Raw genomic sequence first — 27,629 nt, 5'->3', positions numbered from 1 at the left:
TGGATGCAGCTCACTAGGCCCAGGCCTGTCACTCAGCTCTGGGTGTATCAAGATGGCGGTGGACAATGGCTAACCTGGCTACACCTCACGGTCTCCATGGTAACTACTTCCTGTCAGAGCTCGGCCGGAGGTTGTGGGCGGGGTCTGTCGCGAACGTGTTTCCAGTAGGAGGAAAACAGTGTGACGCCATGTAAGCTCTTCTGTGATTGGCTCCCGGAAGCACGTGGTGGCTGAATAGGAGCTGAGAGTGCGCATGCGCAGTGAGCGGAGAGCGGTGTCAGTACGGCGCCATGCAGAAATATGAGAAACTGGAGAAAATCGGGGAAGGTGAGACCAAGGGGGGGAGAGAACTGGGGCATCACAGAGAGAGAGAGAGGGGGGAGGGCATCACATCACAGAGAGAGAGAGAGGGGGGGAGGGCATCACAGAGAGAGAGAGAGGGGGGGAGGGCATCACAGAGAGAGAGAGAAGGGGGGAGGGCATCACAGAGAGAGAGAGAGAAGGGGGGAGGGCATCACAGACAGAGAGAGAGAGAGAAGGGGGGAGGGCATCACAGAGAGAGAGAGAGAAGGGGGGAGGGCATCACAGAGAGAGAGAGAGAGAGGGGGGGAGGGCATCACATCACATCACAGAGAGAGAGAGGGGGGGGGAGGGCATCACAGAGAGAGAGAGAGAAGGGGGGAGGGCATCACAGAGAGAGAGAGAGAAGGGGGGAGGGCATCACAGAGAGAGAGAGAGAAGGGGGGAGGGCATCACAGAGAGAGAGAGAGGGGGGGAGGGCATCACATCACAGAGAGAGAGAGGGGGGGGAGGGCATCACAGAGAGAGAGAGAGAAGGGGGGAGGGCATCACAGAGAGAGAGAGAGAGGGGGGGGGAGGGCATCACATCACAGAGAGAGAGAGGGGGGGGGAGGGCATCACAGAGAGAGAGAGAGGGGGGAGGGCATCACATCACAGAGAGAGAGAGGGGGGGGAGGGCATCACAGAGAGAGAGAGAGGGGGGAGGGCATCACAGAGAGAGAGAGAGAGGGGGAGGGCATCACAGAGAGAGAGAGAGGGGGGAGGGCATCACAGAGAGAGAGAGAGAGAGGGGGGAGGGCATCACAGAGAGAGAGAGAGAGAGGAGGGAGGGCATCACAGAGAGAGAGAGAGGGGGAGGGCATCACAGAGAGAGAGAGAGAGAGAGAGGGGGGAGGGCATCACAGAGAGAGAGAGAGGGGAGGGCATCACAGAGAGAGAGAGGGGGGAGGGCATCACACAGAGAGAGAGAGAGAGAGAGGGGGGAGGGCATCACAGAGAGAGAGAGAGAGAGAGGGGGGAGGGCATCACAGAGAGAGAGAGAGAGAGGGGGGAGGGCATCACAGAGAGAGAGAGAGGGGGGAGGGCATCACAGAGAGAGAGAGAGGGGGGGGAGGGCATCACAGAGAGAGAGAGGGGGGAGGGCATCACAGAGAGAGAGAGAGAGGGGAGGGCATCACAGAGAGAGAGAGAGAGGGGGAGGGCATCACAGAGAGAGAGAGGGGGAGGGCATCACAGAGAGAGAGAGGGGGGAGGGCATCACAGAGAGAGAGAGAGGGGGGGGGAGGGCATCACAGAGAGAGAGAGAGGGGGGGGAGGGCATCACAGAGAGAGAGAGAGGGGGGAGGGCATCACAGAGAGAGAGAGAGGGGGGGAGGGCATCACAGAGAGAGGGGGGAGGGCATCACAGAGAGAGAGAGAGAGAGAGGGGGGAGGGCATCACAGAGAGAGAGAGGGGGAGGGCATCACAGAGAGAGAGAGGGGGGAGGGCATCACAGAGAGAGGGGGGGAGGGCATCACAGAGAGAGAGAGGGGGGAGGGCATCACAGAGAGAGAGAGAGGGGGGAGGGCATCACAGAGAGAGAGAGGGGGGAGGGCATCACAGAGAGAGAGAGAGAGGGGGGGGAGGGCATCACAGAGAGAGAGAGAGGGGGAGGGCATCACAGAGAGAGAGAGAGAGAGGGGGGAGGGCATCACAGAGAGAGAGAGAGAGAGGGGGGAGGGCATCACACAGAGAGAGAGAGAGAGGGGGGGAGGGCATCACAGAGAGAGAGAGAGAGGGGGGAGGGCATCACAGAGAGAGAGAGAGGGGGGGAGGGCATCACAGAGAGAGAGAGAGGGGGAGGGCATCAGAGAGAGAGAGGGGGAGGGCATCACAGAGAGAGAGAGAGGGGGGAGGGCATCACAGAGAGAGAGAGGGGGAGGGCATCACAGAGAGAGAGAGGGGGGAGGGCATCACAGAGAGAGAGAGAGAGAGGGGGGAGGGCATCACAGAGAGAGAGAGGGGGGAGGGCATCACAGAGAGAGAGAGAGGGGGGAGGGCATCACAGAGAGAGAGAGAGGGGGAGGGCATCACAGAGAGAGAGAGAGGGGGGAGGGCATCACAGAGAGAGAGAGAGAGGGGGAGGGCATAACAGAGAGAGAGAGGGGGAGGGCATCACAGAGAGAGAGAGGGGGAGGGCATCACAGAGAGAGAGAGGGGGAGGGCATCACAGAGAGAGAGAGAGGGGGGAGGGCATCACAGACAGAGAGAGAGAGAGGGGGGAGGGCATCACAGAGAGAGGGGGGGGCATCACAGAGAGAGAGAGAGAGAGAGGGGGGAGGGCATCACAGAGAGAGAGAGGGGGAGGGCATCACAGAGAGAGAGAGGGGGAGGGCATCACAGAGAGAGAGAGGGGGAGGGCATCACAGAGAGAGAGAGGGGGAGGGCATCACAGAGAGAGAGAGGGGGAGGGCATCACAGAGAGAGAAAGAGGGGGAGGGCATCACAGAGAGAGAGAGAGGGGGGAGGGCATCACAGAGAGAGAGAGAGAGAGGGGGGAGGGCATCACAGAGAGAGAGAGAGAGAGGGGGGAGGGCATCACAGAGAGAGAGAGAGGGAGGGCATCACAGAGAGAGAGAGGGGGAGGAGGGCATCACAGAGAGAGAGAGAGAGAGGGGGGGAGGGCATCACACAGAGAGAGAGGGGGGAGGGCATCACAGAGAGAGAGGGGGGGAGGGCATCACAGAGAGAGAGGGGGGAGGGCATCACAGAGAGAGGGGGGGGAGGGCATCACAGAGAGAGAGGGGGGAGGGCATCACAGAGAGAGAGAGAGAGGGGGGAGGGCATCACAGAGAGAGAGAGAGAGGGGGGAGGGCATCACAGAGAGAGAGAGAGGGGGGAGGGCATCACAGAGAGAGGGGGGAGGGCATCACAGAGAGAGAGAGAGAGGGGGAGGGCATCACAGAGAGAGAGAGAGAGGGGGGAGGGCATCACAGAGAGAGAGAGAGAGGGGGGAGGGCATCACAGAGAGAGAGAGAGAGAGGGGGGAGGGCATCACAGAGAGAGAGAGAGGGGGAGGGCATCACAGAGAGAGAGAGGGGGAGGGCATCACAGAGAGAGAGAGAGGGGGAGGAGGGCATCACAGAGAGAGAGAGAGAGGGGGGAGGAGGGCATCACAGAGAGAGAGGGGGGAGGGCATCACAGAGAGAGAGAGAGGGGGGGAGGGCATCACAGAGAGAGAGAGAGGGGGAGGAGGGCATCACAGAGAGAGAGAGGGGGGAGGAGGGCATCACAGAGATAGAGGGGGTTGGGCATCACAGAGAGAGAGAGAGAGGGGGGAGGGCATCACAGAGAGAGAGAGAGAGGGGGGAGGGCATCACAGAGAGAGGGGGAGGGCATCACAGAGAGAGAGAGGGGGAGGGCATCACAGAGAGAGAGAGAGGGGGGAGGGCATCACAGAGAGAGAGAGAGGGGGGAGGGCATCACAGAGAGAGAGAGAGAGGGGGGAGGGCATCACAGAGAGAGGGGGAGGGCATCACAGAGAGAGAGAGAGAGGGGGGAGGGCATCACAGAGAGAGGGGGAGGGCATCACAGAGAGAGAGAGAGGGGGGAGGGCATCACAGAGAGAGAGAGAGAGAGGGGGGAGGGCATCACAGAGAGAGAGAGAGAGAGGGGGGAGGGCATCACAGAGAGAGAGAGAGAGGGGGGAGGGCATCACAGAGAGGGGGAGGGCATCACAGAGAGAGAGAGAGAGAGGGGGGAGGGCATCACAGAGAGGGGGAGGGCATCACAGAGAGAGAGAGAAAGAGGGGGAGGGCATCACAGAGAGAGAGAGAGGAGGGCATCACAGAGAGGGGGAGGGCATCACAGAGAGAGAGAGAGGAGGGCATCACAGAGAGGGGGAGGGCATCACAGAGAGAGAGGGGGAGGGCATCACAGAGGGGGGAGGGCATCACAGAGAGGGGGAGGGCATCACAGAGAGGGGGAGGGCATCACAGAGAGAGAGAGAAAGAGGGGGGAGGGCATCACAGAGAGAGAGGGGGGAGGGCATCACAGAGAGAGAGAGGGGGGAGGGCATCACAGAGAGAGAGAGGGGGGAGGGCATCACAGAGAGAGAGAGGGGGGAGGGCATCACAGAGAGAGAGAGGGGGGAGGGCATCACAGAGAGAGAGAGAGGGGGGAGGGCATCACAGAGAGAGAGGGGGGGGAGGGCATCACAGAGAGAGAGGGGGGGAGGGCATCACAGAGAGAGAGGGGGGGAGGGCATCACAGAGAGAGAGGGGGGAGGGCATCACAGAGAGAGAGAGGGGGGAGGGCATCACAGAGAGAGAGAGGGGGGAGGGCATCACAGAGAGAGAGAGGGGGGAGGGCATCACAGAGAGAGGGAGGGGGGAGGGCATCACAGAGAGAGAGAGGGGGGAGGGCATCACAGAGAGAGAGGGGGGAGGGCATCACAGAGAGAGAGAGAAAGAGGGGGGAGGGCATCACAGAGAGAAAGAGGGGGGAGGGCATCACAGAGAGAGAGAGGGGGGGGAGGGCATCACAGAGAGAGAGAGAGGGGGGAGGGCATCACAGAGAGAGAGAGAGGGGGGAGGGCATCACAGAGAGAGAGAGAGGGGGGAGGGCATCACAGAGAGAGAGAGGGGGGAGGGCATCACAGAGAGAGAGAGGGGGGAGGGCATCACAGAGAGAGAGAGGGGGAGGGCATCACAGAGAGAGAGAGAGAGGGGGGAGGGCATCACAGAGAGGGGGGGAGGGCATCACAGAGAGAGGGGGAGGGCATCACAGAGAGAGGGGGAGGGCATCACAGAGAGAGGGGGAGGGCATCACAGAGAGAGGGGGAGGGCATCACAGAGAGGGGGAGGGCATCACAGAGAGGGGGAGGGCATCACAGAGAGGGGGGAGGGGATCACAGAGAGAGGGGGAGGGGGGAGGGCATCACAGAGAGAGGGGGAGGGCATCACAGAGAGAGGGGGAGGGCATCACAGAGAGAGGGGGAGGGCATCACAGAGAGAGGGGGAGGGCATCACAGAGAGAGAGGGGGGAGGGCATCACAGAGAGAGAGAGGGGGGAGGGCATCACAGAGAGAGAGAGGGGGGAGGGCATCACAGAGAGAGAGAGGGGGGAGGGCATCACAGAGAGAGAGGGGGGAGGGCATCACAGAGAGAGAGGGGGGAGGGCATCACAGAGAGAGAGGGGGGTGGGCATCACAGAGAGAGAGGGGGGTGGGCATCACAGAGAGAGAGGGGGGAGGGCATCACAGAGAGAGAGGGGGGAGGGCATCACAGAGAGAGAGGGGGGAGGGCATCACAGAGAGAGAGGGGGGAGGGCATCACAGAGAGAGAGGGGGGAGGGCATCACAGAGAGAGAGGGGGGAGGACATCACAGAGAGCGGGGACTGAGGACAGAGGTGATGCTGGGAGCGGGACTGAGGACAAAGGGGTTGCTGGGAGCGGGGACGGAGGACAGAAGGGTTGTTGAGAGTTGGGACCGAGGACAGAGGGGATGCTGGGAGTGGGGACCGAGGACAGAGGGGATGCTGGGAGTGGGGACCGAGGACAGAGGGGTTGCTAGGAGTGAGGACAGAGGGGTTGCTGGGAGTGAGGACAGAGGGGTTGCTGGGAGTGAGGACAGAGGGGTTGCTGGGAGTGAGGACAGAGGGGTTGCTGGGAGTGAGGACAGAGGGGTTGCTGGGAGTGAGGACAGAGAGGTTGCTGGGAGTGAGGACAGAGGGGTTGCTGGGAGTGAGGACAGAGGGGTTGCTGGGAGTGAGGACAGAGGAGTTGCTGGGAGTGAGGACAGAGGGGTTGCTGGGAGTGAGGACAGAGGGGTTGCTGGGAGTGAGGACAGAGGGGTTGCTGGGAGTGAGGACAGAGGGGTTGCTGGGAGTGAGGACAGAGGGGTTGCTGGGAGTGAGGACAGAGGGGTTGCTGGGAGTGAGGACAGAGGGGTTGCTGGGAGTGAGGACAGAGGGGTTGCTGGGAGTGAGGACAGAGGGGTTGCTGGGAGTGAGGACAGAGGGGTTGCTGGGAGTGAGGACAGAGGGGTTGCTGGGAGTGAGGACAGAGGGGTTGCTGGGAGTGAGGACAGAGGGGTTGCTGGGAGTGAGGACAGAGGGGTTGCTGGGAGTGAGGACAGAGGAGTTGCTGGGAGTGAGGACAGAGGGGTTGCTGGGAGTGAGGACAGAGGGGTTGCTGGGAGTGAGGACAGAGGGGTTGCTGGGAGTGAGGACAGAGGGGTTGCTGGGAGTGAGGACAGAGAGGATGCTGGAAGTGAGGACAGAGAGGATGCTGGGAGTGAGGACAGAGAGGATGCTGGGAGTGAGGACAGAGGGGTTGCTGGGAGTGGGGACTGAGGACAGAGGTGTTGCTGGGAGTGGGGACTGAGGACAGAGGTGTTGCTGGGAGTGGGGACTGAGGACAGAGGTGTTGCTGGGAGTGGGGACTGAGGACAGAGGGGTTGCTGGGAGTGGGGACTGAGGACAGAGGGGTTGCTGGGAGTGGGGACTGAGGACAGAGGGGTTGCTGGGAGTGGGGACTGAGGACAGAGGGGTTGCTGGGAGTGGGGACTGAGGACAGAGGGGTTGCTGGGAGTGGGGACTGAGGACAGAGGGGTTGCTGGGAGTGGGGACTGAGGACAGAGGGGTTGCTGGGAGTGGGGACTGAGGACAGAGGGGATGCTGGGAGTGGGGACAGAGAGGATGCTGGGAGTGAGGACAGAGAGGATGCTGGGAGTGAGGACAGAGAGGATGCTGGGAGTGAGGACAGAGAGGATGCTGGGAGTGAGGACAGAGAGGATGCTGGGAGTGAGGACAGAGAGGATGCTGGGAGTGAGGACAGAGAGGATGCTGGGAGTGAGGACTGAGGACAGAGGGGTTGCTGGGAGTGGGGACTGAGGACAGAGGGGTTGCTGGGAGTGGGGACTGAGGACAGAGGGGTTGCTGGGAGTGGGGACTGAGGACAGAGGGGTTGCTGGGAGTGGGGACTGAGGACAGAGGGGTTGCTGGGAGTGGGGACTGAGGACAGAGGGGTTGCTGGGAGTGGGGACAGAGGGGTTGCTGGGAGTGGGGACTGAGGACAGAGGGGTTGCTGGGAGTGGGGACTGAGGACAGAGGGGATGCTGGGAGTGAGGACAGAGGGGATGCTGGGAGTGAGGACAGAGGGGATGCTGGGAGTGAGGACAGAGGGGATGCTGGGAGTGAGGACAGAGGGGATGCTGGGAGTGAGGACAGAGGGGATGCTGGGAGTGAGGACAGAGGGGATGCTGGGAGTGAGGACAGAGGGGATGCTGGGGACAGAGGGGATGCAGGGAGCGGGGACTGAGGACAAAGGGGATGCTGGGAGCGGGGACTGGGGACAAAGGGGATGCTGGGAGCGGGGACTGGGGACAAAGGGGAGGCTGGGAGCGGGGACTGGGGACAAAGGGGATGCGGGGACTGGGGACAAAGGAGATGCTGGGAGCGGGGACTGGGGACAAAGGGGATGCTGGGAGCGGGGACTGGGGACAAAGGGGATGCTGGGAGCGGGGACTGGGGACAAAGGGGATGCTGGGAGCGGGGACTGGAGACAAAGGGGATGCTGGGAGCGGGGACTGGAGACAAAGGGGATGCTGGGAGCGGGGACTGGAGACAAAGGGGATGCTGGGAGCGGGGACTGGGGACAGAGGGGATGCTGGGAGTAGGTATAGAGGGGATGCTGGGAGTGGGGACTGAGGACAGAGGGGATGCTGGGAGTGGGGACTGAGGACAGAGGAGATGCTGGGAGTAGGTATAGAGGGGCTGCTGGGAGCGGGGACGGAGGGGCTGCTGGGAGCGGGGACTGCGGACGGAGGGGCTGCGGGGAGTAGGTATAGAGGGGCTGCTGGGAGCAGGGACTGGGGACGGAGGGGCTGCGGGGAGTAGGTATAGAGGGGCTGCTGGGACTGAGGACAGAGGGGATGCTGGGAGTGGGGACTGAGGACAGAGGGGATGCTGCGAGTGGGGACTGAGGACAGAGGGGATGCTGCGAGTGGGGATTGAGGACAGAGGGGATGCTGCGAGTGGGGACTGAGGACAGAGGGGATGCTGCGAGTGGGGACTGAGGACAGAGGGGATGCTGAGAGTGGGGGCTGAGGACAGAGGGGATGCTGGGAGTAGGTATAGAGGGGCTGCGGGGACTGGTGAGAGAGAGCTGTTTGCCGGGATCTGAGTGAAAAGGGACGAGGTTTAGTTTTCTGTGTGAGCAGCAGGACACAGATTAGCTAGAGTGCGGCAGGTGTTTGTGCTATACATTTGCTCTCCTGTTGTTCCTATTCAGTAGAGCTCCATGCTGTGTTTAATCCATAGATCTCATTGTTTTTCAGGTACATATGGTACGGTGTTTAAAGCTAAGAACCGTGAGACGCACGAGATTGTGGCTCTAAAGCGAGTGCGCTTGGATGATGACGATGAGGTGAGTCTGTGATACAATATGTAGCTGTTGAATGTTCCTTCTGGCTGATGATGACTTTGGTTTCTTGTGTCTGTGTCCAGGGTGTCCCGAGCTCCGCGTTGCGAGAGATTTGCTTATTGAAGGAACTGAAACACAAGAATATTGTGAGGTAACATTTTCTGTGCATCTTCCAGTGCTTGCAAACACAGATCCAAACAAAAGAATTGCTATTAAGCTATGGTAACAGGTGTCCCCAGGGGGTACATATATTATCAGTACTTGCATACCAGGAGCCATGTCAGTTTTGTTCTCACACATTTGAAAAAGTACAAAATGGTGGTCAGTACGATATTCTACAAGATCCCCATCTCTCACATTCACAGTGAGTCACACTTTGATGTTGCTCTTTCGTTACATTTTATCCAGAAGACAATTTCCTTTGTGTTTATTAATGGAGACGCAGGGGCAGTGTGTATTTGGTTAGATGACGAGGGGTCCACGGCGCAGTGTGTGTATATGTGTCTGGCTTGGCTGATAACATTATGTCGGGGATCGGTCTCATAGATTGGTCGCTACCAGTAATGGTGCAATCTGTCAGGGATCGGTTGCTACCAGTAATGGTGCAGTCTGTCAGGGATCGGTTGCTACCAGTAATGGTGCAGTCTGTCAGGGATCGGTCGCTACCAGTAATGGTGCAATCTGTCAGGGATCGGTTGCTACCAGTAATGGTGCAGTCTGTCAGGGATCGGTTGCTACCAGTAATGGTGCAGTCTGTCAGGGATCGGTTGCTACCAGTAATGGTGCAGTCTGTCAGGGATCGGTCGCTACCAGTAATGGTGCAGTCTGTCAGGGATCGGTTGCTACCAGTAATGGTGCAGTCTGTCCGGGATCGGTCGCTACCAGTAATGGTGCAATCTGTCCGGGATCGGTCGCTACCAGTAATGGTGCAATCTGTCCGGGATCGGTCGCTACCAGTAATGGTACAATCTGTCCGGGATCGGTCGCTACCAGTAATGGTGCAATCTGTCAGGGATCGGTCGCTACCAGTAATGGTGCAATCTGTCAGGGATCGGTCTCATAGATTGATCGCTAACAGTAATGGTGCAATCTGTCAGGGATCGGTCGCTAACAGTAATGGTGCAGTCTGTCAGGGATCGGTAAAGATGCTCAGGGTATCTGTAAATTTTAGTTGAACATCAGACTTTTATTCATTTCGTGTGTACACGAAGCAGACCGGAACGAGCAATAATGTTTGTATTGTACAGTTATTTTGAATGACAGGTGTTAGTGACCAGTGATAAAGCATGCGTTTCTGATAGGTGATTGGATGATGATGACGACAGGTGATCCATGAAATATTCATTCTGGGACGTGACCTTTGACTCTATGCATAAAGCCGTTTTCCCCAGAGCTCACTACATACAATCTGTGCTTTGAACTCCTGGCAAGCATTTATTCTGTAAGATTGCATTTAATGGGACAGTCAAGTCCCCTAAAGCACTTTAGCTTGCTGAAATACTTGAGTGTGAAGAGGGTGTCCTCCGTTTTCATTTTTCAAAAAGTACAGAAATTAACCTAGTTACACCCCCTGGCTGTCAATCAGCCAAACGGTCCTGTTACTGGTTTGGTTAGCTCAGTGGAGATAAACACAAGAGGCCGCAATTGCCCAGAGCACCTGCCTTGCAAAGACTTATTATTGAGCTGCTTTGAGAAGTCTGTGATTGGATAGATACAGAAAGTCTGGGCGGTTTTAGACGGGACGGGACGGGGGGGGTTTAAAGGCAGCAGACAAGAGATCTGTAAGTTTTTGCAAGCTGTTTCTATATATACCCCATGAAATGCATGCATATCTACAGTGATTTCTTTATTTTGGGCAGTGGAGTGTCGCCTTACTGTAGTTTATATGTTCCTACTGTCTGCACATTACGGTGTCATATCATCCTCTGTGTTCTATAACTAACGCCAGGTTATCATTCCTGGGATAAAGCCCTCATTCTGACCTCTCCTTCCCACAGGCTCCACGATGTCCTGCACAGTGATAAGAAGCTGACTCTGGTGTTTGAATACTGCGATCAGGTGAGGGATGTCACTGTGTCAGTGTTTTCATTTAGAAAGAGCCTGATAGCGACGTGCTGCAGGTTATTAATAACGCTTCTAATTCACACCGGCTGCATCTGTTCCAGGATTTGAAGAAGTATTTTGACAGCTGCAATGGGGACCTGGACCCAGAGATTGTTAAGGTGATTAAATATCGATTAGAGATTTTATTGTCTGATTGCACCCCTCCATATGTTCTCATATCTATTTTTCTCCTAGTCCTTTATGTACCAACTGCTCAAGGGTTTGGCGTTCTGTCACAGCCGTAACGTGCTTCACAGGGACCTGAAACCACAGAATCTGCTAATTAACCGGGTACGTAATGTGTCCGCGATGTCACAGCATTGTCTGTAACGTTCTGTTACATAATCCGCTGTCACAGCATCAAAACTGCATCAAACCAAACCATGCGATGTCCCGGAGGGGACTGACTGCGGATCCCTTCATTTTATTATTCTTTCCATGAACCAAACACACACATGGTTGGGTTATTTCTACTTTATTGCAGATATTTTCACCTCCCCTGTAACTCCCATGTAATATTTTGGAGTTTACAGCAGTGTATACACGTCCACTAATGGAAGGAAGGTGAGTGTAGGTCCCGGGATGTATCCTTTCTCTGGTCGGATAGCACAGACTGAGTGTAGGTCCCGGGATGTAGCCTTTCTCCAGTCGGATAGTACAGACTGTGTGTAGGTCCCGGGATGTATCCTTTCTCCGGTCGGATAGTACAGACTGAGTGTAGGTCCCGGGATGTATCCTTTCTCCGGTCGGATAGTACAGACTGAGTGTAGGTCCCGGGATGTATCCTTTCTCCGGTCAGATAGCACAGACTGAGTGTTGGTCCCGGGATGTATCCTTTCTCCGGTCAGATAGCACAGACTGAGTGTTGGTCCCGGGATGTATCCTTTCTCTGGTCGGATAGCACAGACTGAGTGTAGGTCCCGGGATGTATCCTTTCTCCGGTCGGATAGTACAGACTGAGTGTAGGTCCCGGGATTTATCCTTTCTCTGGTCGGATAGCACAGACTGAGTGTAGGTCCCGGGATTTATCCTTTCTCTGGTCGGATAGTACAGACTGAGTGTAGGTCCCGGGATGTATCCTTTCTCTGGTCGGATAGTACAGACTGAGTGTAGGTCCCGGGATGTATCCTTTCTCTGGTCGGATAGCACAGACTGAGTGTAGGTCCCGGGATTTATCCTTTCTCCGGTCGGATAGTACAGACTGAGTGTAGGTCCCGGGATGTATCCTTTCTCTGGTCGGATAGTACAGACTGAGTGTAGGTCCCGGGATGTATCCTTTCTCTGGTCGGATAGCACAGACTGAGTGTAGGTCCCGGGATGTATCCTTTCTCCGGTCGGATAGTACAGACTGAGTGTAGGTCCCGGGATGTATCCTTTCTCCGGTCGGATAGCACAGACTGAGTGTAGGTCCCGGGATGTATCCTTTCTCCGGTCGGATAGCACAGACTGAGTGTAGGTCCCGGGATTTATCCTTTCTCCGGTCGGATAGTACAGACGGAGTGTAGGTCCCGGGATGTAGCCTTTCTCCGGTCGGATAGCACAGACTGAGTGTAGGTCCCGGGATGTATCCTTTCTCCGGTCAGATAGCACAGACTGAGTGTAGGTCCCGGGATGTATCCTTTCTCCGGTCGGATAGCACAGACTGAGTGTAGGTCCCGGGATGTATCCTTTCTCCGGTCGGATAGCACAGACTGAGTGTAGGTCCCGGGATGTATCCTTTCTCTGGTCGGATAGCACAGACTGAGTGTAGGTCCCGGGATGTATCCTTTCTCCGGTCGGATAGCACAGACTGAGTGTAGGTCCCGGGATGTATCCTTTCTCCGGTCGGATAGCACAGACTGAGTGTAGGTCCCGGGATGTATCCTTTCTCCGGTCGGATAGCACAGACTGAGTGTAGGTCCCGGGATGTATCCTTTCTCCGGTCGGATAGCACAGACTGAGTGTAGGTCCCGAGATGTATCCTTTCTCCGGTCGGATAGCACAGACTGAGTGTAGGTCCCGGGATGTATCCTTTCTCCGGTCGGATAGTACAGACGGAGTGTAGGTCCCGGGATGTATCCTTTCTCCGGTCGGATAGCACAGACTGAGTGTAGGTCCCGGGATGTATCCTTTCCCTGGTCGGATAGCACAGACTGAGTGTAGGTCCCGGGATGTATCCTTTCTCTGGTCGGATAGCACAGACTGAGTGTTGGTCCCGGGATGTATCCTTTCTCCGGTCGGATAGCACAGACTGAGTGTTATTATCATTGATTTGGTTTGCCTTGTATCTATAATTCTGATTTGTCTTTATTTTGATTTTTTTTTTGTCCTTAGAATGGTGAGCTGAAGCTTGCAGACTTTGGCCTGGCCCGAGCGTTCGGTATCCCAGTGCGGTGTTACTCAGCAGAGGTCAGTCTGTTCTTTTAGTTGTGCCCCACAGTGGGCTGATGGAATGCTTATAGTGATCTCTGTGTGCACTCAGGTGGTGACTCTTTGGTATCGCCCTCCTGATGTTCTGTTTGGTGCCAAACTTTATTCTACGTCTATAGACATGTGGTCAGCAGGCTGTATTTTCGCAGGTAAATGACTCCTGTTTCTGTCTAGTTATGTTATGGATGGATCCTTCATTCAGTGTGATTAGGGAAGAACATGACTTGCAGGTTTTTATTTCTGTCCTATAGCAATGACGCCATTACTGTGCATTATGGGAAATGCAGTCTAGTAATATCTGTGGGGATCAGAGTCCTGCTCTATAGTAAAACCTATTATTAGATATTTCATCATTTATACTAAAGTCTGATTTGTAATCTGTTGTTACTTGGTAGACCAATCTCATGGATTGAGATCATACCAGCAAATCGCGGCCCATCTGAAATCTGCATTGTGCTATTTTAAAAATAATTTATTTATTTTGAGGATAAAAAAAAATTCTTGGAAATTTTTCATCAAGACACAGCTACCAAAATAAATAAGTAAAGTACGTCAGTGGGTGTATATCTGGACAGGTCTGTGCATGGAGAGTCAGTATGTGTGGGAATGGAGAGTCAGTATGTGTGGGAATGGAGAGTCAGTATGTGTGGGAATGGAGGGTCAGTATGTGTGGGAATGGAGAGTCAGTATGTGTGGGAATGGAGAGTCAGTATGTGTGGGAATGGAGAGTCAGTATGTGTGGGAATGGAGAGTCAGTATGTGTGGGAATGGAGAGTCAGTATGTGTGGGAATGGAGAGTCAGTATGTGTGGGAATGGAGAGTCAGTATGTGTGGGAATGGAGAGTCAGTATGTGTGGGAATGGAGAGTCAGTATGTGTGGGAATGGAGAGTCAGTATGTGTGGGAATGGAGAGTCAGTATGTGTGGGAATGGAGAGTCAGTATGTGTGGGAATGGAGAGTCAGTATGTGTGGGAATGGAGGATCAGTATGTGTGGGAATGGAGGGTCAGTATGTGTGGGAATGGAGGGTCAGTATGTGTGGGAATGGAGGGTCAGTATGTGTGGGAATGGAGGGTCAGTATGTGTGGGAATGGAGGGTCAGTATGTGTGGGAATGGAGAGTCAGTATGTGTGGGAATGGAGAGTCAGTATGTGTGGGAATGGAGAGTCAGTATGTGTGGGAATGGAGAGTCAGTATGTGTGGGAATGGAGAGTCAGTATGTGTGGGAATGGAGAGTCAGTATGTGTGGGAATGGAGAGTCAGTATGTGTGGGAATGGAGGGTCAGTATGTGTGGGAATGGAGGGTCAGTATGTGTGGGAATGGAGAGTCAGTATGTGTGGGAATGGAGAGTCAGTATGTGTGGGAATGGAGAGTCAGTATGTGTGGGAATGGAGGGTCAGTATGTGTGGGAATGGAGAGTCAGTATGTGTGGGAATGGAGAGTCAGTATGTGTGGGAATGGAGAGTCAGTATGTGTGGGAATGGAGAGTCAGTATGTGTGGGAATGGAGAGTCAGTATGTGTGAAAGGTCTGTGCATGGAGAGTCAGTATGTGTGGGAATGGAGAGTCAGTATGTGTGGGAATGGAGAGTCAGTATGTGTGGGAATGGAGAGTCAGTATGTGTGGGAATGGAGAGTCAGTATGTGTGGGAATGGAGAGTCAGTATGTGTGGGAATGGAGAGTCAGTATGTGTGGGAATGGAGGGTCAGTATGTGTGGGAATGGAGGGTCAGTATGTGTGGGAATGGAGGGTCAGTATGTGTGGGAATGGAGGGTCAGTATGTGTGGGAATGGAGGGTCAGTATGTGTGGGAATGGAGGGTCAGTATGTGTGGGAATGGAGGGTCAGTATGTGTGGGAATGGAGAGTCAGTATGTGTGGGAATGGAGAGTCAGTATGTGTGGGAATGGAGAGTCAGTATGTGTGGGAATGGAGAGTCAGTATGTGTGGGAATGGAGAGTCAGTATGTGGGAATGGAGGGTCAGTATGTGTGGGAATGGAGAGTCAGTATGTGTGGGAATGGAGAGTCAGTATGTGTGGGAATGGAGAGTCAGTATGTGTGGGAATGGAGAGTCAGTATGTGTGGGAATGGAGGGACACTGAATATGTGAATGTTGGGAAGTGTTGTTAAAACGCCAGTGTGCGAATGGGAGGGGTTTATGTGTGTCAAGAGGTGGTGTGTGTGTGTGTGTGTGTGTGTGTGTGTGTGTGTCAGTCAAGGGCTAGGGTGTGAATATGCGGGATGGGAGTCAAGGTCTAGTGTGTGATTTTGTGTGGAATGTGTGAAAGTGAGTGGTGGTTGGATTGCTAGTGTGTGAATGGTGATGGTTTATTGCCAGTGTGTGAATGGAGGGGGTGGCTGAAGGCTAGTGTGTGAATGGAGGGGGCTAGTGTGTGAATGTGGGGTTTGGTTGATTGCTAGGGTGTGAATGCGGGTAGGGGAAAGAATGCTAGGGGTAGTTGATTGCTAGTGATGGGGGGTTATTTGATAGTGTGTAATTGTGGGGGGGGTGGTTGTTGAAGGCTAGTGTGTGAATGGGGGGTGGTTGATTGCTAATGTTTGAATGCAGGGAATTGATTGTTGAAGGCTAGTGTGTGAATGGGGGGTGGTTGATTGCTAATGTGTGAATGCAGGGAATTGGTTGTTGAAGGCTAGTGTGTGAATGCGGGGGGGTTGGTTGATTGCTAGTGTATGAATGCGGGGGGTGATTGCTAGTGTGTGTGAATATGGTGGGGTGGTTGATTGCTAGTGTGTGTGAATATGGTGGGGTGGTTGATTGCTAGCGTGTGTGAATATGGTGGGGTGGTTGATTGCTAGTGTGTGTGTGAATATGGTGGGGTGGTTGATTGCTAGTGTGTGTGTGAATATGGTGGGGTGGTTGATAGCTAGCGTCTGTGAATATGGTGGGGTGGTTCATTGCTAGTGTGTGTGTGAATATGGTAGGTTGGTTGATTGCTAGTGTGTGTGAATATGGTGGGGTGGTTCGTTGCTAGTGTGTGTGAATATGGTGGGGTGGTTCGTTGCTAGTGTGTGTGAATATGGTGGGGTGGTTGGTTGCTAGTGTGTGTGAATATGGTGGGGTGGTTGATTGCTAGCGTGTGTGAATATGGTGGGGTGGTTGATTTGCTAGTGTGTGTGAATATGGTGGGGTGGTTGATTGCTAGTGTGTGTGTGAATAGGGGTTGGGGGTTGATTGTTAGTGTGTGTGAATATGGTGGGGTGGTTGATTGCTAGTGTGTGTGTGAATAGGGGTTGGGGGTTGATTGTTAGTGTGTGAATGTGGGGAGGCAATTCGTCTCCCTTTCCTCCCATGAGAGAGAGATAATTAATATAGAAGTATTATGGCCTGTGACCGATGGCTGTGTGAGTCACATGGTATCTGTTTGGGCTGAAGGATTCCAGGATTTGTTACTTGGTTCGATTTGAGGCCTTGATGTGAACGTGTGCCTGGGTAATGCGCAGTAACCTGTTCAATCTCTCCTTACTCTGCAGAGCTGGCTAACGCGGGGAGACCACTATTTCCTGGAAACGACGTTGACGACCAGCTGAAACGCATTTTCCGATATCCTTTCTTTTATATAACTCTGTATTAAATGGGGGGTAGATCGGGTTTAAGTAATACATTTAGTTTCCTTAATGTTTGTACGTTGCTTGGAACGCCAACTGAAGAGCAGTGGCCGGCTATGACCAAACTACCAGACTATAAGGTAACCAACAGCTATCCATATTTAATCATTAAATAAAAGCAGGCGCGGGATTTAGTGGAAATAAGGTGAAAGAGCTTATACGGAGAGTTAGATGCAGCAGCCCCAGCCAAGAGTAGTTTCATTCCTGATGCTGGGATTTATGAGGTCGGTACAGGTATCTTGCTCAGTATTTTTCCAGATTAGGAGCATTCATTGGTTCCTAATGTTTCTGCTTCTTCTGGAATGGATTCAGGGGTTATCATGGGATGTAATCTCTGAAACATGCCGTGTCCTGTAAGTGCCATCTCTGATCAGAGACAATGGGGGATATTTAGCTAAGTGACCGTTACATTCTGTCATTAATTTAATTTGGTTTATTAACGTGATGATTTACATTTCAGTAAATTCCACCTTTTTTTGCAAAAAATTTCAGAAAACCGTCAAATTTAACATGGAGGGATAAAAATAGTGTCCCTGTACGTGTGTACGTGGATCGGGTCCGTGTCCGTGTGTGTGTGTGTACGTGGATCGGGTCCGTGCGCGTGTGTACGTGGATCGGGTCCGTGCGCGTGTGTACGTGGATCGGGTCCGTGCGCGTGTGTACGTGGATCGGGTCCGTGCGCGTGTGTACGTGGATCGGGTCCGTGCGCGTGTGTACGTGGATCGGGTCCGTGCGCGTGTGTACGTGGATCGGGTCCGTGCGCGTGTGTACGTGGATCGGGTCCGTGCGCGTGTGTACGTGGATCGGGTCCGTGCGCGTGTGTACGTGGATCGGGTCCGTGCGCGTGTGTACGTGGATCGGGTCCGTGCGCGTGTGTACGTGGATCGGGTCCGTGCGCGTGTGTACGTGGATCGGGTCCGTGCGCGTGTGTACGTGGATCGGGTCCGTGCGCGTGTGTACGTGGATCGGGTCCGTGCGCGTGTGTACGTGGATCGGGTCCGTGCGCGTGTGTACGTGGATCGGGTCCGTGCGCCTGTGTACGTGGATCGGGTCCGTGCGCGTGTGTACGTGGATCGGGTCCGTGCGCGTGTGTACGTGGATCGGGTCCGTGCGCGTGTGTACGTGGATCGGGTCCGTGCGCGTGTGTACGTGGATCGGGTCCGTGCGCGTGTGTACGTGGATCGGGTCCGTGCGCGTGTGTACGTGGATCGGGTCCGTGCGCGTGTGTACGTGGATCGGGTCCGTGCGCGTGTGTACGTGGATCGGGTCCGTGCGCGTGTGTACGTGGATCGGGTCCGTGCGCGTGTGTGTGTGCGTACGTGGATCGGGTCCGTGCGCGTGCGTGCGTACGTGGATCGGGTCCGTGCGTGTGCGTGCGTACGTGGATCGGGTCCGTGCGCGTGCGTGCGTACGTGGATCGGGTCCGTGCGCGTGCGTGCGTACGTGGATCGGGTCCGTGCGCGTGCGTGCGTACGTGGATCGGGTCCGTGCGCGTGCGTGCGTACGTGGATCGGGTCCGTGCGCGTGCGTACGTGGATCGGGTCCGTGCACGTGGATCGGGTCCGTGCGCGTGCGTACGTGGATCGGGTCCGTGAGCGTGCGTACGTGGATCGGGTCCGTGCGCGTGCGTACGTGGATCGGGTGTGTGTGTGCGCGTGTGGCCGTGGATCGGGGCTGTGCGCGTGTGGCCGTGGATCGGGGCTGTGCGCGTGTGGACGTGGATCGGGGCTGTGCGCGTGTGGACGTGGATCGGGGCTGCGCGCGCGCACGTGGATCGGGGCTGCGCGCGCGCACGTGGATCGGGGCTGCGCGCGCGCACGTGGATCGGGGCTGCGCGCGCGCACGTGGATCGGGGCTGCGCGCGCGCACGTGGATCGGGGCTGCGCGCGCGCACGTGGATCGGGGCCGCGCGCGCGCACGTGGATCGGGGCCGCGCACGCACACACGTGGATCGGGGCCGCGTGTGTGCGTGTGTGCATACGTGGATCGGGGCTGTTGATGTGAGTAAGTGGATCGGGGCTGTTGATGTGTGTAAGTGGATCGGGGCTGTTGATGTGTGTAAGTGGATCGGGGCTGTTGATGTGTGTAAGTGGATCGGGGGCTGTTGATGTGTGTAAGTGGATCGGGGGCTGTTGATGTGTGTAAGTGGATCGGGGGCTGTTGATGTGTGTAAGTGGATCGGGGGCTGTTGATGTGTGTAAGTGGATCGGGGGCTGTTGATGTGTGTAAGTGGATCGGGGGCTGTTGATGTGTGTAAGTGGATCGGGGGCTGTTGATGTGTGTAAGTGGATCGGGGGCTGTTGATGTGTGTAAGTGGATCGGGGGCTGTTGATGTGTGTAAGTGGATCGGGGGCTGTTGATGTGTGTAAGTGGATCGGGGGCTGTTGATGTGTGTAAGTGGATCGGGGGCTGTTGATGTGTGTAAGTGGATCGGGGGCTGTTGATGTGTGTAAGTGGATCGGGGGCTGTTGATGTGTGTAAGTGGATCGGGGGCTGTTGATGTGTGTAAGTGGATCGGGGGCTGTTGATGTGTGTAAGTGGATCGGGGGCTGTTGATGTGTGTAAGTGGATCGGGGGCTGTTGATGTGTGTAAGTGGATCGGGGGCTGTTGATGTGTGTACGTGGATCGGGGCTGTTGATGTGTGTACGTGTACGCGGATCGGGGCTGTGCGTGTACGTGTACGCGGATCGGGGCTGTGCGTGTACGTGTACGCGGATCGGGGACGTGCGTGTGTGTGTGTTGATCGGGGTGTTGTGTGTGTGTGTGTGGGTTCATATTCACTCTCTCTTCCTCCTGTAGGGGGCAGTGCTGCTGTAGCTGTGTAATGTAGCCAACGTATGGTGTATATATTCACTCTTCCTCCTGTAGGGGGCAGTGCTGCTATAGCTGTGTAATGTAGCCAATGTATGGTGTATATTCAGTCTTCCTCCTGTAGGGGGCAGTGCTGCTATAGCTGTGTAATGTAGCCAATGTATGGTGCTGTTGATGTGTGTAAGTGGATCGGGGCTGTTGATGTGTGTAAGTGGATCGGGGCTGTTGATGTGTGTAAGTGGATCGGGGCTGTTGATGTGTGTACGTGGATCGGGGCTGTTGCTGTGTGTACGTGGATCGGGGCTGTTGATGTGTGTACGTGGATCGGGGCTGTTGATGTGTGTACGTGGATCGGGGCTGTTGATGTGTGTACGTGGATCGGGGCTGTTGATGTGTGTACGTGGATCGGGGCTGTTGATGTGTGTACGTGGATCGGGGGCTGTTGATGTGTGTACGTGGATCGGGGCTGTTGATGTGTGTACGTGGATCGGGGCTGTTGATGTGTGTACGTGGATCGGGGCTGTGCGTGTACGTGTACGCGGATCGGGGCCGTGCGTGTGTGTGTACGCGGATCGGGGCCGTGCGTGTGTGTGTACGCGGATCGGGGCCGTGCGTGTGTGTGTGTACGCGGATCGGGGACGTGCGTGTGTGTGTGTTGATCGGGGTGTTGTGTGTGTGTGTGTGGGTTCATATTCACTCTCTCTTCCTCCTGTAGGGGGCAGTGCTGCTGTAGCTGTGTAATGTAGCCAACGTATGGTGTATATTCACTCTTCCTCCTGTAGGGGGCAGTGCTGCTATAGCTGTGTAATGTAGCCAATGTATGGTGTATATTCTCTCTTCCTCCTGTAGGGGGCAGTGCTGCTATAGCTGTGTACTGTAGCCAATGTATGGTGTATATTCTCTCTTCCTCCTGTAGGGGGCAGTGCTGCTATAGCTGTGTACTGTAGCCAATGTATGGTGTATATTCTCTCTTCCTCCTGTAGGGGGCAGTGCTGCTGTAGCTGTCTAATGTAGCCAATGTATGGTGTATATTCACTCTTCCTCCTGTAGGGGGCAGTGCTGCTATAGCTGTGTACTGTAGCCAATGTATGTTTATTTGTTTATTTTCTGTCTCTTAGCCATATCCCATGTATCCGGCTACCACGTCATTAGTGAATGTTGTCCCCAAGCTCAATGCTACTGGCAGGGACTTACTGCAGGTAGGTATTGCAGAGGTTAATGGAGGGTGGATTGAGCATTTTCAGGGTTAATGTTCTCCGCAGATTTCCAGGAACGTGTGATATCACTTTGTGTATTTATAAAGCAGCCAAGGTCCATTCTATTGTGTCTGAAATCACAAATAAACATTTTTACTTCCATGTGCTTTTTAAAATGAAATTCACCTACCTGCATGTATAACCCCGAAATGATCCCCGTATACTGTCCCAAGCTTTTCATTCCCCCAAATTTCTATGAAGGATGAACGAATAAATGGAAAATAAAAATGGTGTCAATTTGTATATTTAAGTGTTCTTGCATAGCAAGACCACTTAATGTTATCTCACATATATATTATTATTATTATTATAGCCAAATTTACCACCCTAACTCCTCCCACAGTTTTTACACTACATAGACAAAAATACACCAAAATGTGCGGATTGTTCCCGATTTGTGTGCTATTACTTTGTGGAACGTTTCGCCGAATGGTTCATGGAATATCGTCGTTCTCGAGGCAAAATTGGTCCCATAGGAATGAATGGCAAAATGTTCAAAGCTAGAGTGGGAGCTGGCAAAAGCTGAAAAATCAGGGCATGATTTCTAAACTGCCACCACTCCCTCATTTTCAGGCCCACCTACACAAATCTTATATCAAAACGTTCAGCTATCCCTGCTGCCACTAGAAATGTCCACAGCTAAGCCATAGTCCTGATAGTTTTCACAATATGACCATTTGTTTGCAACTCACGCCGTCCATTGACATTCATTGAAACTCCACTCTAACCAGCTCAAATTTGAAGGGCAATTTCTAAACTGCGACTGTGCCTCCATTGTTAATATCTCAGAGACATACTATACATCAAAATGTAGGTCTGGGTCTTGTGATTCTCACAATATAAAGTTCTTCGTTGTAGGATTTATAGTTTTTAAATTACGACCGTTTGAAGATGGCAACCGCCAAAATACTCTGACCTGTGCCAGGCTGCAGCAGCAAGTGAGGTCATAGACAGGGCCTTTTGTACACCTGCTAATGTTTTTATAACTGTATGTTTTAATGTAACTGTGAAGCACTTTGGGCAACAACGTTGCAATTAAATGTGCTATATAAATAAATACTAACAGTTACTCCGCCCACTCTAGTTGTAGACTACTGAAGGAGGCAAGAACACTTCACACAATTTCCCCAGAAATTATTATTATTTTTATTATTAAGTGTTCTTGCATAGCAAGACCACTTACTGTTATCTCACATATATATTATTATTATTATTAATATAGCCAAATTTGCCACCCTAACTCCTCCCACAGTTTTTACACTACATAGACAGTAAAAAATAAATAGATAAATATATAAACATGCATAATTTCGTTCTAACTGTATTTTAAAATTTATATATATTGATATCAAAATACATGTAGAACGAAATAGTATATACGTATATAATATATATATATAACAATGTCCAAAAGCTTGCACTCCAGTTTAGTTAACAATGTATAGCCCGGTGCTTGTCGGCAATAATAATATATATATATCGATATGAAAAGCACTCCAAGAACTTCATGTAAGGTGAAAAAATAAACTTAGCTTTATTCTGCAACAACCAAAAGTGATCGACGTTTCAGTCCTATGTCAGGACTTTCATCCTGATGAAAGTCCTGACATAGGACTGAAACGTCGATCACTTTTGGTTGTTGCAGAATAAAGCTAAGTTTATTTTTTCACCTTACATGAAGTTCTTGGAGTGCTTTTCATATCGATATATATATATGTAATAATTCTACGTATATATTTATGTAATTTTACATAATTAGGTCATTTTATTAATTACAATTTGCAGGACCTGGCTGATATCCCAGGCCGAAAGTTCAGGGAATTTAATTTGCTAGCACTATATTTAACCCTGAAACTTTCCATGACACCATAAAACCTGTACATGGGGGGTACTGTTTTACTCGGGAGACTTCGCTGAACACAAATATTAGTGTTTCAAAACAGTAAAATATATTACAACGACGATATCGTCAGTGACAGTGAAATTTTTTGCATTTTTCACACACAAATGGCACTTACACTGATGATATTGTTGTGATACGTTTTACTGTTTTGAAACACTAATATTTGTGTTCAGCGAAGTCTCCTGAGTATAACAGTACCCCTCATGTACAGGTTTGATGGTGTTTTCAAAAGTTACAGAGTCAAATATAAGGTTTGCGTTTCAGTTTTTTCACATTAAAATTTGCCAGGTTGCCTTTGAGACCGTATGGTAGCCCAGGAATGAAAATGATCCCCATGATGGCATACCATTTGCAATAGTAGACAACCCAGGGTATTGCAAATAGGGTATTTTTCTTTTTTTTAGTAGCCACTTAGTCACAAACACTGGCCAAAATTTGCGTTCAAATTCGTTTTTTGCATTTTCAAATATTAACACTAACTTTGGCCAGTGTTTGTGACCAAGTGGCTACTAAAAAGACTGGACATACTCCATTTGCAATACCTTGGGGTGTCTAATTTTGTAAATGGTATGCCATCATGGGGGTAATTCTCATTCCTGGGCTACCATATGGTCTCAAAGGCAACGTAACCAATCTGGCGAATTTCAATGTGAAAAAACTGAAATATGTAACACGCTATATTTGACCCTGTAACTTCCCAAAACACCATAAAACCTGTACATAGGGGGTACTGTTTTACACGTGAGACATCGCTGATTACAAATATGTGTATTTTATTGCAGTAAAAGCAAACAGTATTTTGACATTCACAGTTAAAATGTCACGTAGAACTAAAAATGTTTGAAAAATTCTTATTTTCTCCCATTTTTTTATATTTTTTTTCAGATTAAATTATGTTCCATACCTAAATATTTGATGTTAAACGAAAGCCCTGTTTCCCCTGAATAAAATTATATATAATAAGGGGGGGTGCATTTAATATGAAAGAGGTGAATTACGGTTGGACAGACATATAGCGCAAATGCCAGGTTTTGTTTACGTTTTTTTTGGATCACAACTTGCACATTTTGCTGCAGTCTTAAGGGGTTAATAAACACTTCCTGTAAAGAGTTATCTAATGTTTATCCTTTTATTGCACATTCTGTTTAATTTAGAATTTCTTATCTCTTGCTCTGTTAATAGCTTGCTATATCCTGCAGGGGCCTCCTGTGTGAGATTAGAGTTCAATTTACAGAGCACGAGATAAAATCTTTTAGAGCAAGCTACATCTGATTGAAAATGAAACCATTTTGTTTTCCTGCAGACAGTGTCAGTCACAGCCAGGGGAGGTGTGGCTAGGGCTGCATAAACAGAAACAAAAGTGGTTTAACTCCTAAATGGCAGATAATTGAGCAGTGAAACAGCAGGGGCATGATTTATACACTAAAACTGCTTCATTAAGACAAAGTTGTTTTGGTGACTGTATTGTCCCTTTAACAAAAACAGTAATAAGCTGCCTTAATTATTTAATACGTAGTTATTATTTAATAGTTTCATTAATGTTTCAGTGGACTCCAATTCATGTATTAGGAATAAAGCATGTATTGGTGGCTTCTGGGATACGTTTGCATCATTTACTCTGTTATTTGTTCTGCAACTGGTGCAGGACTCGGGAATGGGTTGAGTTTTCTGTATGTCTTCACTTTGATAAATTCTGTGAGAAAAGGGTTTAAAAATGGAGCTATATGGAGCATGCATGGAATGTTGGAAACCGTCCCCACTTTCTGTGAGATTTACTAATAAACTGCTCGTACCAATTCACAATGGCAAATGTTTCCCTTCGGCTAGTATGACCTTAGATTCCCACCAATTTACACGTTGGAGATTAAAGGACTACTATAGTGCCCTGAGGGTGCCCCCACCCTCAGGATCCCCCTCCCGCCGGGCTCTAGTGGGAGGAAGGGGTTAAACTTACCTCTTTCTCCAGCGCCGGGCGGGGAGCTCTCCTCCTCTTCGGCTGGATGGGCATGCGCGGCAATCAGACGGTCTCATTTACAATGCTTTCCTATGGACGCTGGCGTCCTCTCACTGTGATTTTCACAGTGAGAATCACGCAAGCGCCTCTAGCGGCTGTCAATGAGACAGCCACTAGAGGCTGGATTAACCTATTTATAAACATAGCTGTTTCTATGCTTATATATAAAAGGGTTAACCCTAGCTGGACCAGGCACCCAGACCGCTTCATTAAGCTGAAGTGTTCTTGGTGCCTATAGCAGCCGCTGGAGGCACTTCCGTAAAATGCAGAGTAAATCTCGATTTTAGTCAGACGGTCTCAGAAGACGTTTTGTCGTGCATGCGCACTTGCCTCCCATTGTTTTCCTATGGGACTTAAACATCATTAACATTTATGATCTTAGCCAGAGGCAGAGCTTGAGCAGGGCAGAAAGTTAGTAAATCATCTTTTTTAACCCTAGCAATGTTGGCCCGGTCCTCTAAACGGTGATTAGGGCACTATAGAGTCAGGAATAGATATATGCATTCCTAACACTATATGTTCCTTTTTAAAGCACAAATATCAGTGTCTGAACACCACCATCTAGTGACCGATCTACATAACTGCATCCCTCCCTTCTGTTACATGTATATTATTATTTAATAATTTTAAAGCACCATCAGATTCGGTAGCGCTGTACAATTAGTGGAATAACAGACATGTGATTGTAACCAGACAACTGGACGTACAGGAACAGAGAGGTGGAGGGCCCTGCTCAATGAGCTCACATTCTATCCTTGAACATTAATGTAAAAGGGACATTATAGTCACCAGAGCGACAGCTTAATGTACGGTGTACAGCTTAATGTACGGTGTACAGCTTAATGTATAATATACGGCTTAATGTACGGTGTACAGCTTAATGTATAATATACAGCTTAATGTACGGTATACGGCTTAATGTATAATATACAGCTTAAAGGGAAACTCCAGTGCCAGGAAAACTATTCGTTTTCCTGGCACTGGAGGGTCCCTCTCCCTCCCACCCCCCCAATCCCCAGTTGATGAAGGGGTGAAAACCCCTTCAGTGACTTACCAGAGGCAGCGACATGTCCCACGTCGCTGCTTCCTCCTCCCCCGCCGCTCCTCCTTCTGCTTACGTCGGCCGGTGGGCGAGACTGATCCCGCCCGCCGGCCGAGGAGACCTATTGCCGCGCATGCGCATTAGCGCACCCCATAGGAAAGCATTGAAAATTAATTTCAATGCTTCCCTATGGAGAATAGAGCGACGCTGGAGGTCCTCACACAGCGTGAGGACGTCCAGCGACGCTCTAGCACAGAAAACCTGTGCTATAGAGCAGGAAGTTCTCTCTAGTGGCTGTCTAATAGACAGCCACTAGGGGAGGACTTAACCCTGCAAGGTAATTATTGCAGTTTTAAAAAAAACTGCAATAATTACACTTGCAGGGTTAAGGGTAGTGGGAGTTGGTACCCAGACCACTCCAATGAGCAGAAGTGGTCTGGGTGCCTGGAGTGTCCCTTTAATGTACGGTATACGGCTTAATGTATAATATACAGCTTAATGTAGTAGTTCTGGTGAGTATCATAGTTCCCTTCAGGCTTTTTTCATGCAAACAGTGCCTTTTCCAAGAAAAGGCAGTGTTTACATTGCCCCTGGGGACACCCCCAAGTGGTCACTCCTCAGATGGCCACTGGAGGTGCTTCTTGGGGCAGTGCTGCACAGTAGGCAGTATTGCTATTCAGCGTCTCTACACTCTGCATGGAGACGCTGAATTTGCCTCATAGAGATGATATTGATTCAGTGCATCTCTATGAGGAGGTTATGACTGGCCAAAACGGCACTTTGTCCGCACCCCCGTGCCGAATTTAGCTAACCCAATGGGAAAGCATTGGATTATCTAAAAATCGGGCCATTTTGATGATGTCACAAAGGGGGTGGAGTCAGCTCTAGCAGACCTGCGCAGCGCTGGAAATAAGGCGAGTTTGAAACTTTTGTAGGGGGGGGGGGGGGAGTTTAGCACTATAGGGTCAGGAATACAGGTTCGTGTTCATTTAAATAAGATAACTCACCCATAATAGGGCCACACACCTACAAGAGGGCTGATGCAGACAGATGTGAAGGATGTATAATGCTGAATGAATCCTGATTTCCTTTTTTATTAACTTTGACTATTTTCTGTCCTCAGAATTTATTGAAATGTAACCCAGTTCAAAGGATTTCGGCTGACGAGGCTTTGCAGCACCCATACTTTGCAGATTTCTGTCCTCCTTAATGTCTACTCCATCCCGCTCAGATAATGATGCCCCCCACTCCATGTTCCTTACCTGACTCGTCTTGTCTGGCATTGCATGATGTTTAATGGGACGGCATCCTGATGTTCTGAGTTACAGTAAAGGAACCTTCAACACAGCCCCTGGGTGACCAGATTTCCTAAACTCCAGGCGCTGTTTGCTCGTTGGCTGACCGTACTGCATCCTGCATCTTCAGCCTTACCGCAAAATGTCATTACTTGATGAACTTTCATTCGAAAATACTGCAAGAAGCAGATCTCCCTGCCCCACCCCCCTTCACTCTTATTTATTTTGGGACGTTTCCCTGCGCTGTGGGACCCTCACTGTTGTATATTTTAATGTAAATTTTTGGGGAGCTAGTTTTTCTCCCTGTAAATGTATATGCAGTTTTTTGAGAATTAGAACTGTGAATTATTTTACTGGCCCCTTGAAACGCTGTATACATTAGCAGTACACATTCCATCTACCAAATGCTGACCATGAAACATACAACGTGTACAGAATAAGTGGAATAAAACATTTGGAGAATG

The 27,629-nt window shown here is 51.6% G+C and overlaps 1 protein-coding gene across 1 annotated transcript; it reads left to right on the top strand.

The window, feature by feature from the left end:
• The first annotated feature begins 240 nt into the window (after nt 1-240).
• On the top strand, nt 241-27,629 carry CDK5 (cyclin dependent kinase 5). Its single transcript, XM_063452907.1, has 12 exons — nt 241-327; nt 8,621-8,709; nt 8,790-8,857; nt 10,704-10,764; nt 10,872-10,928; nt 11,005-11,100; nt 13,123-13,197; nt 13,271-13,367; nt 16,709-16,778; nt 16,863-16,923; nt 20,774-20,854; nt 26,994-27,629. Exons 1-12 carry the CDS (start codon nt 291-293, stop codon nt 27,078-27,080), a joined length of 879 nt encoding a protein of 292 aa, XP_063308977.1. The 5' UTR covers nt 241-290; the 3' UTR covers nt 27,081-27,629.

Source organism: Pelobates fuscus, chromosome 4 (genome assembly GCF_036172605.1).
Source record: "Pelobates fuscus isolate aPelFus1 chromosome 4, aPelFus1.pri, whole genome shotgun sequence".
NCBI lineage: Eukaryota > Metazoa > Chordata > Amphibia > Anura > Pelobatidae > Pelobates > Pelobates fuscus.
Note: the sequence above shows the minus strand (reverse complement) of the source record. Positions and strands in the feature narration are given on the sequence as shown.